Source organism: Microtus ochrogaster, unplaced genomic scaffold (genome assembly GCF_000317375.1).
Source record: "Microtus ochrogaster isolate Prairie Vole_2 unplaced genomic scaffold, MicOch1.0 UNK29, whole genome shotgun sequence".
In the NCBI taxonomy this organism is placed as follows: domain Eukaryota; kingdom Metazoa; phylum Chordata; class Mammalia; order Rodentia; family Cricetidae; genus Microtus; species Microtus ochrogaster.
In genome coordinates this window covers 2,524,111-2,549,405 of record NW_004949127.1, presented here as the reverse complement: position 1 = coordinate 2,549,405, position 25,295 = coordinate 2,524,111, and the positions used below count along the sequence as shown (strand labels likewise).

Genomic DNA, 25,295 nt, shown 5'->3' with positions numbered 1-25,295 from the left:
TGGTTGTGAGCCACCATGTGGTTGCTGGGAATTGAACTCAGGACCTTTGGAAGAGCGGGCAATGCTCTTAACCTCTGAGCCATCTCTCCAGCCCCCTACTCTTTTTTTCTTAAAGAATGAAGTTTGTATATAAATATTTAGTCATGTATAAGTGATTCCTTAGGAGAGGCTTCAATAATATTATAGGTATAAATATCTTAACAATGGGTTTAATTTTTTTGTAAGGCTTATAAATCTGTCTCGAAAAGTTATCTCCAGAGAGATTTAACCAGGACATATAGCCATTACTATTAAGGGGACTGTTCATATTATAATCTATATTTCCAACTTGTTAGGCAAAGAATGACAGTTCAACTGGCATTTATTTCTTAGCACTATGAAGAAAATCTGTGGGCATTTGATTGTTGAGAATTGATTTAGGTTCTTTGTCTCTTTCTGGTGAGGAAATAGTTACAAATTGATGTGTGTATTAATGATAGATTTTCCTTGTCTCTTGTTTGTCTTGCTAAGGCTGCTTTCTACTGTGCTGTTGTTACTTCAGGGCTTGCAAGGCACAAGGCTGCAGGTGGTCAGAAACCAAAGATAGTCTAATTGTGACAGACAAAACTCCAGAGAAGCCCAGGCTGGGTGTGTGGTACATGTGTACCTGTAATCCTAGCAGTCTGAATACTAAGGCAGGAGGATTGCAAGTTCAAGACTAGCCTGGTTCTGCTCTCATACAAATTTAGTAGCAAATTTACATTTTTCTTCCCACTCATTTCCTATCCTGTCATGGCTTATTCACTGTGTGACTCTTAGGTAACTTTTGTATTTGAAGTTTTCTGTTCCCCACAGACCCCACCCCACATACCTCTTTCTCCCTGGCAGGTACTGTTTTTCGAATGCCTTGATTTCCAGTAAGGTGATAACTGTGACCTCTTTTTCATGTTTTGTAGATACTCAAATGCTAGTTATTCACAACAAACCTCGAGGAACTTGATTTTATGGCTTAATTGTGTGTCCCCTCATGTTTATGTAACAAAAGGGAACTATTACAGTTTAGCTATGTTTGTATCTCATAGTTGTCTTTCTTTTTAAGGATAACTTTGAATACTATGTCTTATTTGGTAGTAATCGTATTCTTTTTTTTTTTTATTGAAAAAAAATTTCTGCCTCCTCCCAGCCTCCCATTTCCCTCCCCCTCCCCCCACTCCTCTCCCCCTCCCTCTCCAGTCTGAAGAGCAGTCAGGGTTCCCTGCCCTGTGGAAAGTCCGAAGTCCTCCCCCCTCCATCCTGGTCTAGGAAGGTGAACATCCAAACTGGCTAGGCTCCCACAAAGCCAGAACATGAAGTAGGATCAAAACCCAGTGCCACTGTCCTTGGCTTCTCAGCAGCCCTCATTGTCTGCCATATTCAGAGAGTCCGGGTTTATCCCCTGCTTTTTCAGTCGCAGTCCAGCTGGCCTTGGTGAGCTCCCAATAGATCAGCCCCACTGTCTCCGTGGGTGGGTGCACCCCCTGTGGTCCTAACTTCTTTGCTCATGTTCTCCCTCCTTCTGCTCCTCATTGGGACATTGGGAGCTCAGTCCGGTGCTCCAGTGTGGGTCTCTGTCTCTATCTCCATCCATCACCAGATGAAAGTTCTATGGTGATATGCAAGATATTCATCAGTATGGCTATAGGATAGGGTCATTTCAGGTTCCCTATCCTCAGCTGCCCCACGAACTAACTGGGTTGGATAGGGGAGCAGGGAAGTAATCTTATTCTTTTCTTATAATTAATTCATGTTTTAAATGTTCTGTCACGTTTTAATAACATTAAAGCTTGTCTGAAAAATTCCTTGAATAGTTACTTGACTTTATGTATTTGATAGTAACACTTTAATTATTTCCATATTTATATATTTATAATGGGAATCTTTTACCCAGTTTTAACATATGGTTTTAGAATGCCTATGGTTAATAAAATTGAAAAGAATGATTGAATTTCTACTAAAATGATTTCATGAAACTTACTATGCTTTGAAGGATGAAGGGTGGAAATACTGTCAATATTTAATTATTTGGTGATATAATTTCTCTTCTAGAATAGTCTAGAACTCTAATATGAATATATCTTCTGGTTATTAACTGTTTCCACAGTATTTGTCTTAGTCTGACTTTCATCTAAAGTATAATTATCACAGTAAATACTTTTTAATTCCTAAAATTTTAGAGTAATATTATGGTTTAATTATTAGGAATGCTTTTTATATTATGTGTCATTTTAGGACTTGAAATTGGTCAACTTACTTTAAAAGATACTTTTAAACATTTTTTTTTGATAATGCTTGTTTTTTTTTTTTTTTCCAAATACAGATTCATACTTTAGTAGAGAGTCTGAAGCTTTCTCTTACAGACCAGCAGCTGCCCATGTTCATCCGTCTCATGCAGCTGGGGATTGCTCTCTACTATGGAGAAATCAGTGATTTTAAAGATGGTGAAACCGAGGACCCTGCCTGTCACAGCAAAGACGCATTAGGAAGCCTTGCAGGTCAGCACAGTGCAGACTTCGTTTAGAACTGCCGAGTTTCACTGCTTAAAACTTCAGCTGCATCTGTCTGCAGCGACTGTCTGGTCACGCCCCATCCTGACAGCGTCTGCTGAAGCCAGCATGTGTTCATGTGTCCCCCCATTCTGATGTGTATGTCATCACAGCTCATGGTGTTAGTTTGCAAAGTTCTGATGAGTAAATATTTTGAGTGTTTTCATAGGCACTGGCCTTTAGTAAGTTTTTTATCCTTGTAAAATATATGCTAAATATTGCACATTTCAGAGCTTTTCCTGTTTTATTATGAACTTGTGTTTTTATATGTTTTGGATTCAAGTCACATTTATGAGTTTTCTTTGTCAGCCTGTGACTTGCTTATGACGTGTGTGGGAGGGGCGGTGTGGCTGTGCCTGTGGATGTCAGAGGAGACGCGGTGCAGTCCTTTCTCTCTCCCGGCTGGGCTGCTGTGGTCAGCCTGCGGTGCCAGCGCCTTTGCCCTCTGTGCCTCCTTGTCAGCCCAGCCGCCTCACGTTCAATAGGTGGTTCTTGAACAGAAGTTGTCAGTGTTGATAGAATAACTTCTGCTTGCAGTGCTGGAGTTGGGGCAGTTGTGAAAGCCTGTGCTCTGCTTCTTAAGGACGGAGCAGGGTCAGCCGGCTCTGTAGTCACAGGGACCGTGCCTGGAGAATAAGGTGGAGGCAGTGGAGAGCACCACATGTACACAGCCCATGAAAGAAAATGCGAATTCCTGTGACCTAAAAAGTGGCTCAGTTTTTTGTTTTGTATGTTTTCAGAGGAAGAAAACAGCTCTACTGTTTGCTTCTGAAGGACCTTGATTTAGTTTTCCCATTTTTAAAAATGAGAATGCTTTACTGTTTTATTTATGGTGTGTGTGTATGTTTGGAAAAACTTGCGAAGCTCTCAGGAAATTCTGAGCAGCTTGATCATGACATTTGCTGGTGTCCTGGCTTCACGGAAGCTTTCATTCCTGGACATCTGCAGCTTTCCTGTGTGTGTAGACAGTGTGGCCAGCCTTGTTCATTTCTTTGCTGATTCTCACACTTGACAGAGCTCGGCTGAGCTTCCCTCACCTATTAATGTTTATCTTTCTCTCTGTGTTTCTTTTTATATAGCTCCTAGTCTCTGAATAAGTCACTAATTTTCTTCTGCAACTCATTTGCTTTTAGCTTCATCTACCATTTGTTAGTGTTTGGAAGTTAAGAGACTTCTGTCATTTATGTCATTTTAAGCATTTTAGAACACGTGTCTTCTGTTTATATAGCTGTTTAGTGTCCTGTTCTAACACTGTGATCTTTATTTTTCTGGACTTGTTTCTATTGATTTGCTTTCCCTCATTATGTTTTTTATTTGCCTTAATAAATTGTATTTATTCTCTGAGACTCTTACTAGCTGGCTGGGCTGGACTCAGATTGGTGGGCAAGCAAGTGCTGCACCAGCCTCTGGGGTGACCAGTGATGTGCACCGCTGTATCCCGCTGCCTGGTAGTTTTGATCGAATGCTAGGCACTGTGGAGTTTATCTCGCCGAGTTCTAGATGGATTTTTGTTTCAACAAACAGTGACAGTACTGGAAATGATTCATGTGAGGCTTGCTTTAAGTCTGTTAGATGGCAGCAGGGTGACTGTCAGCTTAAGTTCCCAGGTCTGCTATACTGTTTTCTCGTCTAAGAGAGACTCCTGAACCTGAGTTGGGCTTCTTTTATGAGTATGGCTTAGAATTCTTTCCAGCAGTAAGATGAGGTTGTTGAAGAGTTCCCTCATTGATGATAGCCATTTTGTGTGGAAACTTTTCTTGTATTTTATCTTTTTTTTTTTTTAAATTGGGAGGATAAATTCTCCTGAATATTTTAAATACTTAGGGTAAATATATGGGATTATAAAAGAAACTAATTATATAGTTCTATTTATCCTATTTAAATGTTCTTTATTTAGTTAAAATGAGTTTATTTTGATTGGCAGGTACTGAAGATGAGACAAGAATAGATATGCAGTATCCTGCTCAGTACAAAGGCCAAGAATTCTATTCCCAGGACTGTGAGGAGCCTCAGGGATGGGTGTCCTGGGCCTGGTCGTTTGTTCCTGCCATCGTGAGTTATGATGTCGGGGAAGAAGACTACCTTGGGAGTGACCCTGCATCAACCATGCATCAACAGAAAGTGCAAACCCTGAAGGACCCCATTGTTTCTGTTGGGTTTTATTGCACAAAGGCAACTGTGACTTTTAAAGTAAGTTTCTCTTTCTTTTGTTGCTAATATCTGTTAACTTCAGTGTTTAAATTATAGCAGTACTGCACTTTAGCCAAGGGGGCTTAGCGGATGAAAGGTAGAATCTCACAACTCTTCATTAAATTGCACGATCCTTCTAGCTGAATTCTTGAATTTTGATTTCCTCTTGTTAAAGTTGCCACCACTTTTCTTTCTTATCTACGTCTTATAAATTCCCCTGTGCTGGGTTATTCAGTTGTCGTGTAGCCCTGCTTTAATATTAAAAACAAAATCTCATAGCTGGGGCTAGAGAGATGCAATGTCTTGGTGATTAAGAGTTTTGGTTCCTAGCATCATGTCAAGTCCCAGGGGATCCTACACTCTCTTCTGGCCTCTGTGGGTACTGCATTTATGTGCACATAGCCCCCACATAGACAGACACATAATTAAAAATAGTCAATCTTTAAAATGCCTCATTCTATGATTTTTTTAACAAAATATCTTGTTGACACTTTAATTTTCATATTAACGAGACTGAATGTGATATTTTCACACATACATGTAGCACGCATCAGAAACTATTGTCCTCTTTCCCTTTTTTCAACTCTCTGCCTTCTCAACCTTTAGTAATCACCATTGAACTTTAAGGCCATCTTCTTCTGGCTTCCTCCTTTGTGTTCTCTGTTGTTGTTGTGTGTGTGTCCGTACTGTTTTCTATCTCCATCCATTTTCCTGGATCTTTCATTCTTTATTACTGAGTAATAAATACCCCATTGTGTGTGTGTGTGTGTGTGTCTGAAGTGGGGGACTGGATCACCCCAGGTATCTCAGTACTGTTGTCCATTGGCCATGTTCATTTGTGTTCTCTCTGGGAGCATCTGAAGTTCTTTGCTAATGCTTGTAATACATTTCTGTTTCTTCTTTTAGATTTACTTATGTTACTTCATTTGTATGAATGTTTTGCCTGCATATATGTATGTGTGTACTGTGTGATTGGTGCTCGCTGAGGTCCTGACACTGGACTTAAGAATAGTTGTGAGTCCCCATGTGGCACAGGACACTGGATCCAGCCCTCTGCAGCTGTGGCAAATGTGCCTAACTGCTGAACCATTTCTCTAGCCACATTTTAATTTTATTTATTTATATTTGCATTTTAATTTTTAAAGGAGTATTTTCCTCTTAAGAATTCAATTTTGTTTTTTACATCCTTTTATTTTAAACAGCATTCAACATACTTTACTACCTTCTTTACTAAAGATGAATATAACTGTATGTTCAAATACAGTGTACAACACATGTGATCACAGCGAGAAAAAGGGAACATTCTTTTGTATAATCATAGTTACTAATACTTTGGTGTCCCTTATTAGTTCTTTGACAATATTTTGCCTTCCCTTTCAAATATAACTCAGCTTGAATTTTGAGTTGTTTCCTAGCTTTTTCTAATACCATTGCCATACACATCTTTAATCAGCTCTTAATTTTTGCAGCAAATAGTTAATTAATTTTTTGACTTAGAGTCTCTTGTAGCACAGGCTGGCATCAAATTTTCTGTTTAATAGCTGTGGATAATATTGCATTTATTTTTTCAAAAGTTTATTTATTTTTATTTTATGTGCTTTGGTGTGAGGGTGTTAGGTTCCCTAGAACTGGAGTTACAGACAGTTGTAAACTGCCAAAGTGGTTGCTGGGAATTGAACCTGGGTCCTCTGGAAGAGGTGTCAGTGCTCTTAACTGCTGAGCCATCTCTTCAGCCCTCAACATTGCATTCCTGATTCTGCATCCTCCACCTCTGAAGTGGTAGGAAGGGCTACAGCCACCCACTGCTCTGCCCAAATTTAAATATTTATTGATGCCACCTGTGTCCCTCTGAGTACGACTCAGTGAGGTTAGCAGTCCTGGTCTGTTAGGACTTGCATTGTAATTAAAACCAATGTGAGGGAAAACATGTTTACGAATAAGTTAGGTAAGAAAGAGAGGAAGGTAACAGTGAGTGTTGCATTGAAAGGGAGAGGATTATTCATTTTAAAACCGGTTGACTGAGAAAGGTTGTCTTGTGAAGGAAGCATTTAAGCAAAGGTGTGTGGAAGAGAAAGCCTCATGGGTATATGGGAATGCGCTCATTCCTGACCAGCAACTGTTCAAGAACTATCAAGGAGGCAGTTTAGAACACCAGAGCTAATGTGTAAATAGTGTAGAAGTGTCAGACAGTGGGGGTTCCAGCAGAGCAGGGAATCACTCAGATCGTTGTAAACTTGTCTTTGTTTTGAGTGAGTTAGGAAGCTTTTAGATAGACTCAGACTATCCCTTCGAGTGGATCCTTGTGAGCACGGATGCTGCCGGGGTCAGGTTTGTACCTCTGCTCTTCCCGGATGGCAGTATGCTGTCATTTGCACCTTTCATGCTTTAACACGTACAGTAATAGAACACTTGGTTTTTCTGTGCTGTCCTGCCTTCTCTGCTGTTCTGTATTTTAAAAATTCCAACCGTATCCATGTTATGAATCTTGTTTTCTAACCTACTATGTCAAGTCAGTCATATTCCATACTTCTTACAAGCTGTCCACAGACTGAGTTTTTAAGCTGAGTTCTTCAGGATGCTTTTTTAAAAGAATAAGTAGTGAGGGAAGTAAAAGATTAAAAGTGAAGTACTACTCTTTCTAAAGATTTTTGCCTATTCACGTTTAAAACTGAAACTTATAATATTTTTATTAAATTACAGATAAAAATAATTGTATTCCATAGAACCAGCATAGGCACTTATATGCAAAATGTCTATGGAGGGTCAGTATTTATTAGTCTGGAAATGTTTTTAAAATGTAAAGCATTTGTGCTTCTCAAATTTTCTTTGAGGAAAATACATTGGTATGTAGGAGGAAAACACTGGAATTCAGGGTTCCGCTTGGATTTGAAGAATGTATGGACTTAATTTGTGGTTTATATTTTGGTCAGAAAATAAGGTCATGTTTCTATATTAGCATTTGGAACACTTGATATTAGTCCAACAAAAATCATGCTAAATTAAATGTAGCATTTTTCTAGTAATGTTTAAGTTGTTCTTGTAATGTTTAAGTCCTTTTAATCAATTAATTGCTTTTTCTTTAGAGTAATTGTAGACAGCTGAAGGCTGATCAAATTTTAAAATTCAATTTTACTTTAATATTTTAGCTTTCAGAATTATGTTTAAAATAACTGAGTATACCGTTACTAGAAATATATATTAAGTAAAAGCTTATCTGTAACAGAAAATATATAGAATTATTAGAGTAAATGAGAATGATTAGTTGCTTCTCAGTATAAAGTATTTAGACTTAAAAGTATAATTTCCAGTTGAATAACTTTTATTTGGTTTAAATTTATTTGGTTGAAAATTGTGATCTGTTTTTGTATTTCAATTTGAAGAATATTATATATCCATTTTGCAGCATAATTGTAACCAAATCATTGCTAAATCCATGAAGGACACGTTAATTAAAGAAATAACCCTTTCATATGGGAAGGAATTTTACAATTCCAGAAAAGTTTGAGCCCCGTTTCCCTGTGTTTGTTATGAGTTTGTGCTATCATGGTGTGTTAACCAAACCAATAAGCAAAGACTGATGCAGTGCTGACCTTGTCTAGACTGTAATTAACCCCTGTCATTTTCTTCCTTTCTTTTTCTGTTCTGTGATGCAGACTAGGATGGCCCATTGTGTTCAGAGAAGTGCAGTTGAGGTCAGGTGCGCCAGCTCGCCTACTCCCAGCACCTGGGCTTCAAAGGCAGGGGATTTGTTGCAAAGTTGAGGCCAGTCTGGTGCTCTCATTGAGCTCTAGACAGCCAAGGTTACACAGGGAGAAACATCAAAAAAACCAATCAACCAAACTCTTTTCCTTTAAAAATAGTGAGGAATCTTGGAAATGATTGAAATATATGAATTAAATCATAGTATATATGATATATTTTATATATGAATAAAACGGGTGAAAGTCATAGTATAATACATTTTTGGTAGATTATTTGAGCCACTTTATGAGTGGAACTGTGAATATATGTACCCTTTTCTTTTTAAAGTGCTATGAAGGAGTTAAAATGTTGCGTTTGCGTTTATGTTACGAATAGCATATTTGACTATTCTTTAGGCCATGGATAATTTGTAGCAGCTGTTTTTTTTTTTTTGTTTTTTTTTGCACCTGTTTTTCTGCTTAGTAATTAAATTTCCTGAATCATAAAATTGGCCTTATTTCATGATGCAGAAAGGAAGATGACAGTGCATTGCTTATTTATGGCTAGTTCTGATTTACTTAATATTCTTCTGTTTCTTAGCTCACTGAAATGCAAGCTGAAAGTAGCTATTATAGCCCACAGAAAGTAAAGTCTAAGGAAGTTTTGTGCTGGGAACAAGAAGGAACTACAATTGAGGTAATCTTTAAGCATCAGACGTGGTAACGCGGGCTCTGTAACAGTTGTGTATTTAAAATACTTAGATTTGTAATCTTGCAGTCTTTCTGTTTGAGTCAGCATTGTTGATTGAAATGATTATTCCTTTAAATGTGCAACCGGGATTTGTTTTATAATGCCTGTCTGTGTGGTGTGGGAGGCATGGTGTTCATAGAATGATGTCCTCTGAGGCTGTGAAAGTCTTAGTGTCTCGTCTTTGAATGCTTTTGAAAGGCAGCATGCCTGTTTCATGTAGAAAGTCTACAAAGAAGCCTGTCATGTCCTTATTAAATACAAGTGTTTAATTCTTATATCTCCCTTCCCTTACAGGCCCTTATGATGGGAGAGCCTTTCTTTGATTGTCAGATTGGATTTGTAGGTTGCAGAGCCATATGCCTTAAAGGAATTATGGGCGTTAGGGATTTTGAAGAGCATATGAACAGAAGTGAAGCTGTAAGTCAAGGTCTTCCCTTATTTTAGATAGAATGCCAGGATAATGAAGTATACTAATTACCATACAAGATCTGCTTGGTACCTTCATCTGTGACTTGAAAAGAGGGCCTTTTTTGTTCCTTCTCTGTTTCTATGTAAGGAATTATGTATCTCAGGAGATATAAAAGGTTGATATCACTCAACACTTGAACAATCAATCCAAATATATTTCATTCATAAATGTTTCCTTATTGTTTATGGCAGTTGCTTGGAGTTCCTTTCTGGATTATTGGATGTTCTTTGTCAAAATGAGCAATAAATATGGTGATAGCCTTCCTTCCCTTTTCATAGGACATCAATAAATATGGCGATAGCGTTCCTCCCCTTTTCATGGGACATCAATAAATATGGTGATAGCCTTCCTTCCCTTTTCATAGGACATCAATAAATATGGCGATAGCTTTCCTCCCCTTTTCATGGGACATCAAACTTTACTGACTTGTGTTAAGTACTAAATGAGTCTAGTATAAAAAGCTCTTTAGTAGTCTAATGACTTTTTCTCCTGTTAAGATTTATACATTAATTTTTCAGGAAGCCTGCTTCTTCATTTGTGGTGAAAATTTGAGTACAAAAGGTTTGACATACCTTACAAATTCATTGTTTGATTACCGAAGCCCAGAGAACAATGGCACCCGTGCCGAGTTTATCTTGGATGCAGCTCACCATAAGGTCAGGGAATAGATTTTTGAGCCAAATTCTTGTTGTGGTTGGGTGGACACATTGTGTGAATACTTGTGATTGCTGTTTGCGTCTCAGTTTCTTCCAAGCACTGATTGTTTACTGGAACACTTGGAAATTATTTGTTCCAAGCTCTAGACCTAGAAAGACTTAAGGGATATGTAGAAATTTTTGGCTTTTTGTAGTGTAGCCATAGTTTGTTTATGCATACTTCACTGTTAGTTAGTTATGGAGGAAACATGTAGAATCACCTTTATTAATTTTTGTTGTCTCTAACATGTAAAATTGATGAAAAGGAACAAAATTTAATTTTCACTGCATACTTTTTCCTTTTTCAATTTTTCATGTAATATTGTATTAATATACTTAAACAGAATATTTGTGTATTTTCAGATAAATATGTTCAAAGTTACTATTGTATTTAAGTAATATAAACTCATAATTTACATTTTAATTTTTCAATTGAGCTTGACTTTCATAGTTAAAACTAAACAGTTCAATGTTTCCTGGTGTGATGAGCACACATTGAGAACATTTTAGTGTATCTTCAGTGTTTGAAGTGTCTCATGTCAGTATATTGAGGTAATTACGGACTGACTCTGTTTGAGGGATATATTACTGCACAGTTTTGTGATAGTGATAAAGTTCAAGAGTGTGTGCTACGCACTCGTTAGAGCCGCTCACTCACTAGACAGTGTTCCAGATGTCAGCTAGGAGGAGGTTGGCATTGGAGGAGCACTACATTTCTTAGGAGTGAGTTCCTTGGATAAACCTCTCCTCTTTGGCTTTGGCAATCCTTTGGGTTGATGTAGTATATATGGTTGTGAACTAGAGGTATTCTGTTTTAACACTGTGTTCTACCCCATGTTGTGTTTGCATTTCTTTATTGGCAGGAAACATACACAGAAATAGCTGGCATGCAAAGGTTCGGTGCTTTCTACATGGATTATCTGTATACAGTGGAGCACAGCAGGGGCAAAGGTATGGGTTCTCTTGCCTTTGCATTGACCTCTGCTGAAGCAGCAGAAAATAAAGGGCCTTGGCAGACCTTATTCTGTTACTTTACATTTATCTTCAGGTATCTTGGGGTGAAGGGTTTAATTTTAGTTTTGTAATAGAATTTTAGTGTTAGAATAGAATGTTCTGGCATTTTAAATCCTTTACTTGTATAGCTGTGTGAAAATACATTTAAAATAGCCAACTATATTATTAGCATTTATGCATATTACATATAAAATTATATATATACAATTTCATTTTACAGTAGCATGTCAGAAAAAACACTTCTTTTAAAGACTACATATAGATATTTTTAAAAGTTTGTTGTGAGATGAACAGAGGTGCAAATAGACGTTGAGTAAATGGCAGTTGTGAACTGTGTTAAGGATGGTAGTGCAGATAGAGGAGCTGGGCAGGTGTGAACTGGGTTAAGGACAGTGGTGCAGATAGGAGGAGCTGGGCAGGTGTGAACTGGGTTAAGGACAGTGGTGCAGATAGGAGGAGCTGGGCAGGTGTGAACTGGGTTAAGGACGGCAGTGCAGATAGAGGAGCTGGGCAGGTGTGTGAATTGGGTTAAGGATGGTAGTGCAGATAGGAAGAGCTGGGCAGGTGTGAACTGGGTTAAGGACGGTGGTGCAGATAGGAGCTGGGCAGGTGTGAACTGGGTTAAGGATGGTAGTGCAGATAGAGGAGCTGGGCAGGTGTGAACTGGGTTAAGGACAGTGGTGCAGATAGAGGAGGTTGGGCAACTCAAAGCCCAAAAACAGCAGCTTGTTTGAAGGGTTGAAAATTTCAGAGTTGATCTTGAAAGTAAGGTCTTTTATAAAGAGAGAACATACCAGCAATATTTTGTCTTTTTTGTGATGTTTTTATAAGTGTAGTTTTCATTGATCAGAATTAAATATGACATTCATACGCTCACTTTTTTATGTCTGATTGATGCTTAAAATACTAATATAAAATGGACTTCTTATAGGTCCAGTAAATCAGCAAGACTTTCCTTCAGGGAAAAATGAGGACTTGGGAATAGTCCAAGAAAAGTCTACTAAAAGCCTTGTTATAGGCCCTCTAGATTTACGCTTGGACAGTAGTGCAGTGCATCGGATTTTGAAGATGACCGTCTGTGCTTTGGAACATGAATATGAGCCATACAGCAGGCTGAAACCAGGTTTGTTTTTAACTTCATTCTTGACTGCCAAGGTATTTTTGGTTGTGTGACTCAGTTTTTCACTTTTGCTCCGTTATATTTTGCCTGGTAGTATGGGCTTTCACGTGAGCATCTGCCACATGAGTGAGTGAGCTCGTTTGTAGAAAGATTAGAAATGAAATTTGCAGTTTTTGCTGTAAGGACTTGATGTGCTGTATTCCAGCACTCTGTGGCTGCCTTCAACCACCTATAACATGAGTTCAGGGAGTCTGACAGCCTCTTCTGGCCTCTGTGTGGACCAGGCCCATATGTGCCACACATAAAATAAATCCTAAAAGAAATCTATCTTCATAGGGATCTTTGTCTCTACCTGTACATATCTTTATCTGTATATCTGTCTGTGGCAAAATTTTTTTTTTTTTAGTTTGTGTCTTGTCTATATACTTTTAATTTTAGTGGTATTTTAATGTTGAGAATTGATATTATCTTAAAGAAATTAGAAACTCCTGAAAGGATATATCAAAATAAAACAATCTCTAAATACCTCAGACTTATACATTAATATTATTTAGTAATTTGTATTATAATTGAGAGTAACATATTTTATGACTTTCTTTAAAATTAAATTTCCCTTAAAAATTGGGGAATTGTTTAACTCAGTTTTTAGTTGATTAAAAAATTAACTTATTTACAATATTCTTTATTGAATTTTTATCATTTTTATTTTAGAAAGTAAGGATGAAAAGGAAACAGTACTGAATCCTGAGGAAGTGGCTTCTCTGGAGGAATATATTCCCACTCGGCACACAAGCGTTACTCTTCTTAAATGTACTTGCACAATTTTCATGGCAGAATTCAATTTGCTAGACCGCTTGCTTCCTGTCATCATGGGCGGAAAGGTACTTCTGGTGTTCAGTGACCTATTCCTGTGGGACATGCATGATTTCCAGTAATAAGGTGTATCCCTTATGGAGTAAATTCATTATAACTATAGTTGTTGATTTTTAGAAAGTAACATTGTTAAAAAATGTTGAAATAAATCTAATTTAATGCCATGTAAGGAAATGCTAAAGCGTGGCGTCTGGAAGTGAGAGCCTCTACTGCTGTTTTACTTGGCAGTTGTTTAACAACTTCAGCTCTTGTCTTCTCTTCTGGGTGTTCTGTCTCAGACAGTTGTTACATTAGGTGTTAAAAATCAAAAGATCTGCTGAATTTATTTCTTTTAAACATATATTTACATTCTGTGTGTGCCCCCTTTTGCTATAGCACAGTTCTGGAGGTCAGAGGACAAGCTGTGGGAGTCAGTTCTCTTCTACTATGGGCCAGGGATTAACCTTAGGGTTAGGGTTAGGGTGAGTCACCTCACCTGCCCTTCATTTCTTTATTTATACAGTGAAGGCAAAACCAATATTGCTGTCAACTTCTTTCCCTTATGACAGCACTGCAATCAAAGGACCAAGTGACTTATATTATGTGTGAAAGAGCGTGTGTTTGTCCTACACTGCAGCTAAATTCTTTATAGGTCCCCAGCTGTACTTTAGAAAGTATTTAGAAAGCCCTAATGTCTTAATCTGAATGAGAGAAGCCAATAATCTAAGGAAGTCGTCTTGTTCCTATTCAGAACCGGAACTGGGCTGTTTTTGGACTAACACACTTCTGTTTGTACGTACTGCTGATATATTACCCCTATCAGGGCTCAAAGAAAATGGGCAACAAAAGTGTCCAGTGCTCTCTTCTGTGCAGAGTAGGCACAGCCTTACATAGATACACATGCAGGCGAGATAGTCACACTCATGAAACAACCCCAAAACAAAATCTAAGGAAGAAATATTTTCTCTGCAAAGGAGCAGAGACGGAGTGCACAGCCGACTTGCACTAAGATCTACACAAGTGAGAAGAAGGAGGAGTGGAAGAGCTATGAGTTGGGGACCTAGGACGGGGTATCTCAGAAAAGCATAATTGAAAATGAAGGCGAAGCCAAGAAAAATATTGAGGACAGCTTTTGCCAGTAAACTCTTAGAATTTATTAAGATACTGGATTTTTGAATATGGACTTTAATTCTAGTAGCATCAAGTAAAAGATTTAAGTAAAGAATATTAACAGAAATTGAGCCGGGTATACTAGTTGTATGCCTTTATCCCAGTACTTGGGAGGCAGAGGCAGGCATGTCTCTGGTTTTGAGGCCAGCCTGGTTTACATAACGTTCAGAACTACATAGAGAGCCCCTGTTAATAAAAAAAAAGAAAAAAAAATGAATATCATCAGAAATAAAAGGAACTACTCCAGAATGTTAAATGTGTCTGTTTGAAGAATTAAGGACATACACAGTTCCTGCAGATGTTTAGTCAAAGGGAGTATTCTGTATGATTCTTTTATGCGAAGTTTAAAAAGGACAAAAATTGAACTACAGTGATTAAGTAAGAATGTTGGTTTCTTCCAGTGGCAGTGTCTTGACCAGAAAGGGAGTCAGTCAGCCTTCTGGAGTCCCTCAGATGGGCGGGAGTTACACAGAATCGTTGTGCTTCTCAATTCAGACTGGTGTGGTTCATTTTATGTTTTTTTTTTCTCCCACAGGAAGCCATAGTAATTTAGAAAGCAAAACAAAACAATAGCAATTTGAAAGTAGTTTCATAATTACTGAGGATGAAAAAACAGTCAGGGTAGTATGTTCAGCCATCAATTATAGCCATATTGTTTCTCTGGGAAAATTACTGACTTTTGGGGTAGAGAAACAGTCTGTATGTTAATAGGTTGTCTCAAGACAAAGAAGGTCTTGGTTTTCTTTATTGAAAGCTTAGAACCAAGTTACTTTGAGAGTTAGTTCCAAGAAAGGTAGTATTTTGAGTAGCATACATTCTCAAGTTTGTCTCTGCCAGTTTGTGAGCAGAATGGTACATGGAGCACTGCCACTGCCAAAACCTCCGCAAGATGTAGAACTTCAATGTGCGTATTCTTAGGAAATATCTTTGGGTCATATTTTGCTTCATGTATACTTTATTATGTCTTTTACAGTGTAATGGTCTCAGGTTTTAGAATGGTTGTGGAAATAAGGGGTGATAATACTCCTTTCTGTTATTTTACAGTGTAATGGTCTCAGGTTTTAGAATGGTTGTGGAAATAAGGGGTGATAATACTCCTTTCTGTTATTGAAAAACAAAACTGATTAGTTGAAAGTTCAAGACTAATTTAACCTAAAATGCTTTCTTTAAAAGCTGAGACATACTTGAAATATCTAAAAGATATTTATATTTAGTTATTTCATTAGAGTTCTAACAAAGGCATTTCTAGAGAGATTTTCCACTGTGAAATATGAGGGTCTGGAGTTTGTTTAGAGAGGTATATGTAGATCAGTCAATGTTCTGTTAAAATTAATACCCTTACTTTCCAGAACTCAAGTAACTTCATGAATGCCACAAACTTCCAGGCACTTCGACCTTTGCCATCCATTCAGATACTGGTGGATAAAATTAATTTGGAGCATTCTGTTCCAATGTATGCCGAGCAGCTGGTGCATGTAGTCAGTGGCCTCCCTCAGCCTTCCGATAGTCTGCTTCATTATTGCTATGTCCACTGCTACCTCAAGGTAAGGACAGAATTTCTATAGGTGTTATTGTCTGGTCACTTTAGGAATAGCAAATGTATTTCTTTGTTTTAAAGGTTGTAATTTTATAGAATCAATATTTCATAAGCTAAGATTTAAGTAAGACTTAGTCTACTGCAGTGTAATTAAGATGTCTATTTTAAAATTTCCTTTGAATTCCTAGAAATTAGTAGTTTGATGTTTATAAGGCAGTTGTGATTTTACAATTTTTTTTTTTTTTTTTTGGTTTTTCGAGACAGGGTTTCTCTGTGGCTTTGGAGCCTGTCCTGGAACTAGTTCTGTAGACCAGGCTGGTCTCGAACTCACAGAGATCCGCCTGCCTCTGCCTGCCGCGTGCTGGGATTAAAGGCGTGCGCCACCACCGCCCGGCCTGTGATTTTACAATTTTGAAGATGTAAAAATGTCACTCATAATGAGTTTTGCAAGCAGTATGACAATATGTTTAACGTGCATACTTTTTAAAACAAACTCAGGATGCTTGAAAATAAATATTAATATAGGCATAGTGCATCATAACACTTTAATGTGCTTATTCTTAGTCAGTTTCTTCTTGTTGGACTTGCATTAATGTCTTGATATAAAAGACATGTCTTGTTTAGTGGCATGCATGCGTACATGCCCTTATCCATGTGGCTCTGAAGCTGAGGTTGACAGTAGATGTCCTCATCACTCTGCACATGATTTCCTGATAGTGGGTCTCTGCTCTCCCTGCAGCTCATGGATTGGCTGACCATTGAACCCTTGACTTAGGTTACAGACATGTGTCATTGTGGCTGGCTCTTATCCCTGGGTGCTAGGGACCAAAGTCAGATCTTTATACTCATGCAGCAAACCACCTCCCCAGACCTTCCACCCCAAACTTAAAACCCTTTCAGATATACTCATTGGTCAGTGAGGTGGCTCAGTGGGCGGAGGTGCTTGCTTCCAGGCTTGCCCGTATGTGGTCATGTGTGCTGGTGAAAGGGCAGGCGTGAACGATGTTTCTGCTGAGCATCAGACAGGCTTGGTGGCAAGCCCCTTTAATCTCATGAGTCGTCTTGGCAACCTAGTTTTATACCAAAAATAAATAAATAAATGAAAAGCGCTGGATTCCATGTGATGGACTCCATGAGAAAATTAAAGTACTTCCCTGTCCCTCAGTTGACACACTAGTGCTCCTTAGTTATATGTGTGTAATGTAAAACGGTAGCACACCAAAGACAATCTTTGGATTTCTTCAGATAAATTTAAGCGTAAAGTATTGAAATGTAACTGTTGTCAAACCATCTCAGACAGAAGAACATGTTTTCTTGGTGCTTCATTTGGGTAGTAGAACAAACATGGTGGCATAGTTCTTGTCTCATCCTTCCTTACTCAGCTCTGAACATTTGACTGTGCTCTGTTGTCTCAGGTGTTTGGTTTCCAGGCAGGACTGACATCTTTGACTCACAGTGGATCTTACTGCTTGCCTGTACCAATTATCCCCTCTTTCAGCACTGCCCTGTATGGGAAATTTCTGAAACTCCCTGCTTTCTGGTAAGTAAGGACTGGTTAAACTCTGTGGTTTATGTTCATTTTTATTTTTATAGTTTGTGGATGGGAAAAAAATCAAACATGTCTATTTTATGTTCAGGTATTAGCTTTTTACAAAACTTTTGAAAACAATTGAAATTGTATTTTTATTGAGACCTAATGTTGTAGAATAATCTTTTTGTACGCTGTGAAGAAGTGCCACTCTGATTGGTTTAATAAAAAGCCAAACGGCCAATAGCTAGGCAGGATTTCCAGGCACAGAGGATGCTGGGAAGAAGGGAGAGTTACTAGGAGAAATGAGGGAGCCAGACATGCTGGAGGACAGATAAAGCCACGAGTCAGTGGCAAAACATAGATTAAGAGAAATAGGGTAATTTAAGTTGTAAGAGTTAGTAATAAGCCCGAGCTATTGGCTGAACATTTATAATTAATAAGTTTCCATGTGGTTATTTGGGAACTGTCTGACAGGAAAGAAAAGTCTGCCTACAACTTAAGAAAATGAAAACCTCTTTTTTTATTAATGTAATTTTTAAAATTGATTCTTTGGGAATTTCACATCGTGTGCCCCAATCCCACTTATTTCCCTGTCCTTCCATGGCCATCCTTTATGACTGTACCTCTTCCCACAAAAGAAAATTAAAATGAAAATAAAAGAGAATAATGACTTCACCCCTATTTTTCCCGCTTCTCCATCACATGCTCATTTGTCATAGTGGCCTTGGGAGCTGCCGTGTGTGGCACAGTGGACCCTTTTGTCCAAAGAGCTTTACTTGCAAATGTTCATTGCACTGAGTTGTTGGTCTGGTTCAGGCCTCTGGCTTCTGGTGCACCATCAGTACTGGACCCTCACTGAGTTTTCTCCAGGACCCCCTGCTGTTAACCTGTTGTCACGGAGTTCCCGTGGCTGTGGTTCCACGGGACCAGTCCCTTCATGTGTTCCAGTAGGTCATAGATGAGGTAGATGTTGGGATGGGCTAACTCAAAGTCCTGGATGTGGGCCTGGTAGTAACTGAGCTGGTCAGTGTTGTCCTCCACCAGGATCATTCCCCTCATGCAATGGTGAGGGCCAAGCCTCCCTCGCCCGTGCCATTGGGGCCAGCTCTTCCACAATAGGACAGGTGAGGAATAGGGCCACTTGCATGGCCATTTCTTCTGTTATGGCGGATGGCGGTGGAGGGAAGGTTTTGCAGTCACCGAGGGTTCTGGGGACAGCTATCCTGTGTCCATGACACTGCACAGCTCTTCTGCTGGGTGAGGGGCGGGGCCAGGTCTCCAGTGCGCAGGCCCCCCGGGATAGGTGGTTACACAAGTGTTGGACACCAGCACAGATCCTGGCAGCAGCAGGACCACTGACTCAGACATGGCCCTGATGTCTTTCTCTGAAATACTGTGTTCCTTTAATAATGTACATTTGATGGTGAACTTAGTAAGGTGTAGCATGAATAATAAAAACCTGGAAACAGATATTGGGATTCAAACTGAAGAGCAGAAAAGGAAAGCAGCCAGCCCCTGGCTCTTGCCTCTACCTCACACTGAAGTGGGTGATCCTGCCTTCAGAAATCCTCAGATAGACCCTGAAACTTGTCTCCTCCATTTTAAATTCCTCTCCAGTGCTGGGAGTAAAGGCCTGCACCACCACCACTCAGTCTCTTTGGCTGACCAGTGTGGCTGCTGGGATTAAAGGTGTGCTCCACCACTGCCTGCCCTGTATGGGTGACATGTGTCTGCTTTGCCCTCTGATCTTCAGGCAAGCTTTATTTATTAAAACACAAATACTATATCACTGTATTTTCCCCATATTATGTATATCCCCCTTAGAGAAGGCTATAAGTAATATAAGAAAAATTATATACAATAAGTATAAGAAAAACTATATACAATAACTACAATATATACAATATACATCGACAGCGTATTTATTTGCATTTGACAAATTCAGAAAAAATAGTCCATATCTATCCTATCTTGATGAATTGAAAGGTTGTACCTAATTCACTTTCTATCTTAATTTGCATTATCAAATTATCTATAATGTCTCTAAACCTTTTACACTTTACACCTCTTTAGTGAGTTTCTTTTCTGAATCTGTTAAAAAAAGGAAAACTATAACTATTTAGTCTTCAGTTACCTCAGAGACCCAAGAAGAAAATACTATTACCTGAGTAAGCAGGAAGTGCAAGCAAGCAACTTCCAAAAAATGTGAGAAATGACAGAAACAGCTGGTTGCCTAGACAGTCAACCAAAGTTCCTCTGAAATGTTGAGGCATCCATTTTTAGCCTACAGATGTAGAATATCCAACAGACTTTTCTCTGAAGCAGGATATTCTGAAGAGCTGTCCCACCTTGTCTTGATGGTGAGAGTCACTCTCTTTTGTTTCTGCTCATTGGGTTAGGACAGCAGGCCGGCAGTGGTTGAGTCAAGGGCACTTTCTTGCCCAGTGACTTTCTTTTGCTACAAAGAAAGTAAACTTCTTCTGGAGTTTGATATCCATCATCTTCTCTGAAGTAGATTGGTGCTGCCAGGAGCAGACATGTCTCATTGTCATGAAATAGAGCCTATGTTATTTCAACATCTTAAATATCATATTCTGTAGATATCTGAAGTGTTTAAAGATGACCTGTCTATCTAAAATATATCTTTGTTTGACCTTGAGAACATACCTAATGTAAGTACAAATTCAACTATTATAGGTGACTAATTACTAACCTGCATTTCCTTACTATCCTAAACAATGGGTAATAATAATTTTCAAGGACTATAAATTTGCATTGCATTATTAAATGAGCTGTATAGGCACAATTCCTTGAACAAGATTATAAATGTATGTGTAGTATGTTTTGACAAAATTAATCTCAAATTTATATCAATATACAAAATTGTTATACAATATCTAAAAGTCCAATGTAAAATATTTAAAGCTAGTAGTTGCTTTTTAGAGGTAGATTAAAAACTACTTTTTTATCTATAATTTTTTTTTTTCTGTCAAAGCAGCTCACTTTATTGCATCAGGGCAGGAACTTTTTTTTTTTAATTGAGAAAAGGAAAAAAAAGTTTCAGCCTCCTCCCAGCCTCCCATTTCCCTCCCCCTCCTCCCACCCTTCTTCCCCTCCCCCCACTCCTCTCCTCCTCCCTCTCCAGTCCAAAGAGCAGTCAGGGTTCCCTGCCCTGTGGAAAGGCCAAGGTCCTCCCCCCTCCGTCCATGTCTAGGAAGGTGAACATCCAAACTGGCTAGGCTCCCATAAAAACAGAGAAGTCGACCAATGGAATCGTATAGAAGACCCGGATTTTAACCCACAAACCTATGAACACCTCATTTTCGATAAAGGAGCTAAAAGTATACAATGGAAGAAAGAAAGCATCTTCAACAAATGGTGCTGGCACAACTGGATGTCAACCTGTAGAAGAATGAAAATAGACCCATATCTATCACCACGCACAAAACTCAAGTCCAAATGGATTAAAGACCTCAATATCAGTCCGAACACACTGAACCTGATAGAAGATAAAGTGGGAAGTACCCTACAACAGATGGGCACAGGAGACCACTTCCTACATATAACCCCAGCAGCACAGACATTAAGGGCCTCATTGAATAAATGGGACCTCCTGAGACTGAGAAGCTTCTGTAAAGCAAAGGACACTGTCACTAAGACAAAAAGGCAACCTACTGACTGGGAGAAGATCTTCACCAACTCTGCAACAGACAAGGTCTGATCTCCAAAATATATAAAGAACTCAAGAAACTAGACTTTAAAATGCTAATTAACCCAATTAAAAAATGGGGCACTGAACTGAACAGAGAATTCTCAACAGAAGAAGTTCAAATGGCCAAAAGACACTTAAGGTCATGCTCAACCTCCTTAGCGATCAGGGAAATGCAAATCAAAACAACTTTGAGATATCATCTTACACCTGTCAGAATGGCTAAAATCAAAAACACCAATGATAGCCTTTGCTGGAGAGGCTGTGGAGGAAGGGGAACCCTCATCCATTGCTGGTGGGAATGCAAACTTGTGCAACCACTTTGGAAATCAGTGTTTCGGTTTCTCAGGAAATTCGGGATCAATCTATAAATTTTTTAATTCATATTTATATCCTCCTTTTTTCTTTCCAGAGTAGACTTTTACAATCTACCTTTTTATCTTATCTGTATTCCCCCTTTTTTTTCAAAACAAGAACTGTCTTGTTTTGATGATCTAATAACTAATATCCTTTGTTCAACTTTCCTACTGACTGTAACCAATAATAACTTATAACCAACCCCCGTAAACAATGAAAAATATCCATAACACACTGAATGACCGAAAATCACCTACCCCACCTCATGTGAATGTGGGCGGCATATTTTTAAATTGCTTCTTGCTTTCTGGGGGTGACGGTATCTTTAGGGATCCTGAAAAGAAAATTTTGGGTTAACTGTTAAGTCCCGAGAGTGGTATCATTTATTGTCCAGTCTCTGCATAATGGGAAAGTACAGGACTTGTCCCACAGCCTGGCTAGAGCAGTCTATGAGGCTGGATCGTATCAAGTCACCACGATTGTTCTGAGCCACGTGTAGTCTAGTTGTAGTGAAGCAGATCTTTAGCTGGTATGTTTTACCCTTAGTGGTGTTAACATAGTCCCGGAGGAATCCTCATTGTGAGGCCCCATCTTCCTTCTGGAGATGTCAAAGTCCCTGTAAGGCGTGGTCATGGTACACTGCTGAAAACTGATAGAGACTCAAACCAAAATCATGTATAGAAAGATATAATGAAGCATTTTCTCAATTTAGTTAATATTTTATGTGACCATTAATGTCATAACCAAAAGTTTAGAATATATATTAATCTTATAAGTTTTATCCCCTAAGAAAAGCTGTTAAAGAGCCAATATAAAACCATTGTATTTTATGAGATTAGTGGCAATAAAGTAGTCCTTAAATGTTTGTTTTTCTTCTGTCCCATATCAGGTGGCTCTTCTCATGAGACAGAGATTTTGAATTACACTTTAATAAGCATGCTTAGGTTTAGAGAAGGAGAGAGCCACACTCGAACTCCAAAGTCAGCCTTAATCTCTAACTGGATTGGGACTGCACAATGACTGTTTGCCTTATATGTCTGTAGAGAACAGCAAAAACAAGCATTTGGCAAGATTTATGAAATTTTTCCTGTTGTAAATGTAAATGTGATATACCAATAGGCCAATTTACTCTTTTTTTTTTGAGACTTTTTTTTTTCTGAATGATTTGCTTTTTTTTTTTTTAATAGATGTCTCATTTGTCCAGTGGTCTTAGGATTCCTTAGTTAGATTTCTTCACTCTCCTGAAAAGACAGAAACAGAACTCTTACCTAACCTTAATTTTGGGGAGGTTGTCTTTTGGCAAGTTATTTCTGATCAAATGAAAAGCATTTGCTAGTTTTATAGGTTAGTTTGAATTAAATAGCTATGATGTTTGATGAACTATTATCATCTTTTCTAATTAAGAGGTGTCTCTTGTTCAAATCAAATCTTTATTAATTTTGATCCATAATTTTTTTTTCTGTGGAAACAAAAGCAAAACCCCTCCCCACCGTTAACACATGTCCTGGTTTCCATTCTGAGGTCAGTACATCTTTAAAGTACATGGTCTGATTTAACGCCATAGTTTTTCTACCATCCCATGTCTCTCCACAGCTGTTGTTCCTTTCTTATTAGCATTTAGAAAAGTCAAAGTTAATAAAACATTTGGTAGTCTGTCTATGGGTGTCTTTATTATTCCATTCTGTTCATTTAAATATCTTTTAGCGTTTGATTTGATCTTTCTATAATTGCCTGGCTTGTAGGATTATGTGGTATACCTGTAATATGCTTTGTATTATAATAAGTAAAAAACTGTTTAATTTGCTTAGAGGCATGTAGTAAGAAGGAGTGGGCCACATCCCGTCGCATGGCTAGCTTAACCCCAAAATAATTACACAGAAATTAATACAATTAAATTACTGTCTGGTACATTATCTATAGCCTCTTATTGGCTAAATCTCAAATCTTGATTTAACTCATTTTCAATAATCTTTATTTCACCATGAGGTCGTGGCTTACTGGGAAAGATTCAGCATCTCTGACCTGGCGACTTCATGGCAGCTTTCTCTGTCTGCCTTCCTCCTCCAGCATTCAGTTCTGTTTTCCCGCCTATCTAAGTTCTGTCCTATCAAAAGGCCAAGGCAGTTTCTTTATTCAACCAATGAAAGCAACACAAATACAGAAGGAGCTCCTACAGAGACATATGCTGAGCATTGTCTGTCTGTATTTGTGCAGGTATACTCATGATGGCCATAACTTCTAGCAAATGTGTGATTACTGAATCAGCCTTTTCCAAATTCAAAATAGTTGCTGATTGAAAACCTGAATAGGTATCAATGATGTGGTGTACATATTTTAATTTTCCAAATTCTACAGAAGGGAATACATCCATCTGCCATATTTCATTCTTTCGAGTACTCTTTGGGTTCCTTCCTGCAGGTAGTGGTGTTTGGTTGTATAAAGAACAAGTAGGACATTTTCTTACAATTTCCTTGGCTTGTTGTCACATGGTGGGAAAGCCTTCTTTTAAACCTTTGCTATTGATATGATGGTTTTTAGGAAATTCTGAGGCCTTCAGTACATTTCCAATCAATAATCAATTTCTGCATTACTTTGTTTTAGAGGACCTTGCATACTCCTATGGGATTGGATGTGTATTATAAATATGGGGTGATTCCTATTCCTGATTGTATTTTGTAACTGAGTAAACAATAAAGTCAATTCTGTACCGTCTAGTATAAATTCAGTGATTTCAATATGTAAAACAACTCTTTTAGCATGTTGCAAATCGGTAACTATGTTGAGAGGTTCTTTAAAAGCCCTTATTACTATGAGAATAACAAATAATTTGTGATGACTTAATCATAAGGGCTTTGATCCACTTTACTTAAAAAAATCTGATTTGTTGCCTGTCTTTCCTGATTAATTTGCATCAGTATAGAATGTAGGGCTCCAGTTATTGGTATTTCCTGTACAATGTGAGGAAGGATTCAGTTTTCCTTATAAGTTGAATTCTATTGCTTTTGGTATAGCTGTTGTTTAATCTCTCCCCAAAAATTACTACAATTTTTTGTCAGGGTTTACTTTCTTTTCATAATTTGTTTATTTCATCATTATTAAAAGGTGCTATAATTTCTTCTGGTTCTTCTCAATTTTCTTTTTAGAATGAACCCAGAGTCCTTTTCCACATAACTTTTTAATTTTTTACTCAGTTTATGTACTAAAAGATCCATTGTAAGATAGTGTCTTCCCTCTGCATTAAAACTCCTGTAGAGAAATGCTTGGAGGGTGATATGACCAGCATGCAGTTAAGATTCGGATCCACATGATCCACGTGTGCCTTCTGTAATTTCTCTTCAGTCAAAGCCAATTCTCTCTCACGTTCACCTGATAATTTCCTGGAACTACTTAAGTCAGAAGATATTGGCAGACAGATCTCTCTGGGTTCAAGTCTACCCTGGGCTACACAAGATTGAATCTGTCTAAAAAGAAACAGAGCTCATACAAAGGTGATCCCAGCCCTTGGGATCACATGCCTTTAATTCTAGCACTAGGGAAGTGAAGACAGGAGTGATATTCCTGAGTGGAGAGAGAAATATAAAGGGAGAAGAGACAATGACTCAGTGAAGCATACAGTCTGAGGTTGGTGGAGAGAATTGCTGGATTGCCACTTTGTTTGT

General features: G+C 38.3%; 1 protein-coding gene across 6 annotated transcripts in view; it reads left to right on the top strand.

The window, feature by feature from the left end:
- Nucleotides 1-25,295, top strand: part of Vps13b (vacuolar protein sorting 13 homolog B) — a 441,647-nt gene that overhangs the window by 37,650 nt on the left and 378,702 nt on the right. For all 6 annotated transcript variants that reach the window (XM_026789767.1, XM_026789768.1, XM_013354110.2 and 3 more), the window contains exons 7-16: nucleotides 2,336-2,510; nucleotides 4,486-4,751; nucleotides 9,033-9,128; nucleotides 9,477-9,599; nucleotides 10,170-10,307; nucleotides 11,210-11,297; nucleotides 12,292-12,483; nucleotides 13,192-13,361; nucleotides 15,852-16,046; nucleotides 17,455-17,579. In XM_026789767.1, coding sequence (XP_026645568.1) covers nucleotides 2,336-2,510; nucleotides 4,486-4,751; nucleotides 9,033-9,128; nucleotides 9,477-9,599; nucleotides 10,170-10,307; nucleotides 11,210-11,297; nucleotides 12,292-12,483; nucleotides 13,192-13,361; nucleotides 15,852-16,046; nucleotides 17,455-17,579 — 1,568 coding nt within the window. The remainder of the gene's footprint in view (nucleotides 1-2,335; nucleotides 2,511-4,485; nucleotides 4,752-9,032; nucleotides 9,129-9,476; nucleotides 9,600-10,169; nucleotides 10,308-11,209; nucleotides 11,298-12,291; nucleotides 12,484-13,191; nucleotides 13,362-15,851; nucleotides 16,047-17,454; nucleotides 17,580-25,295) is intronic.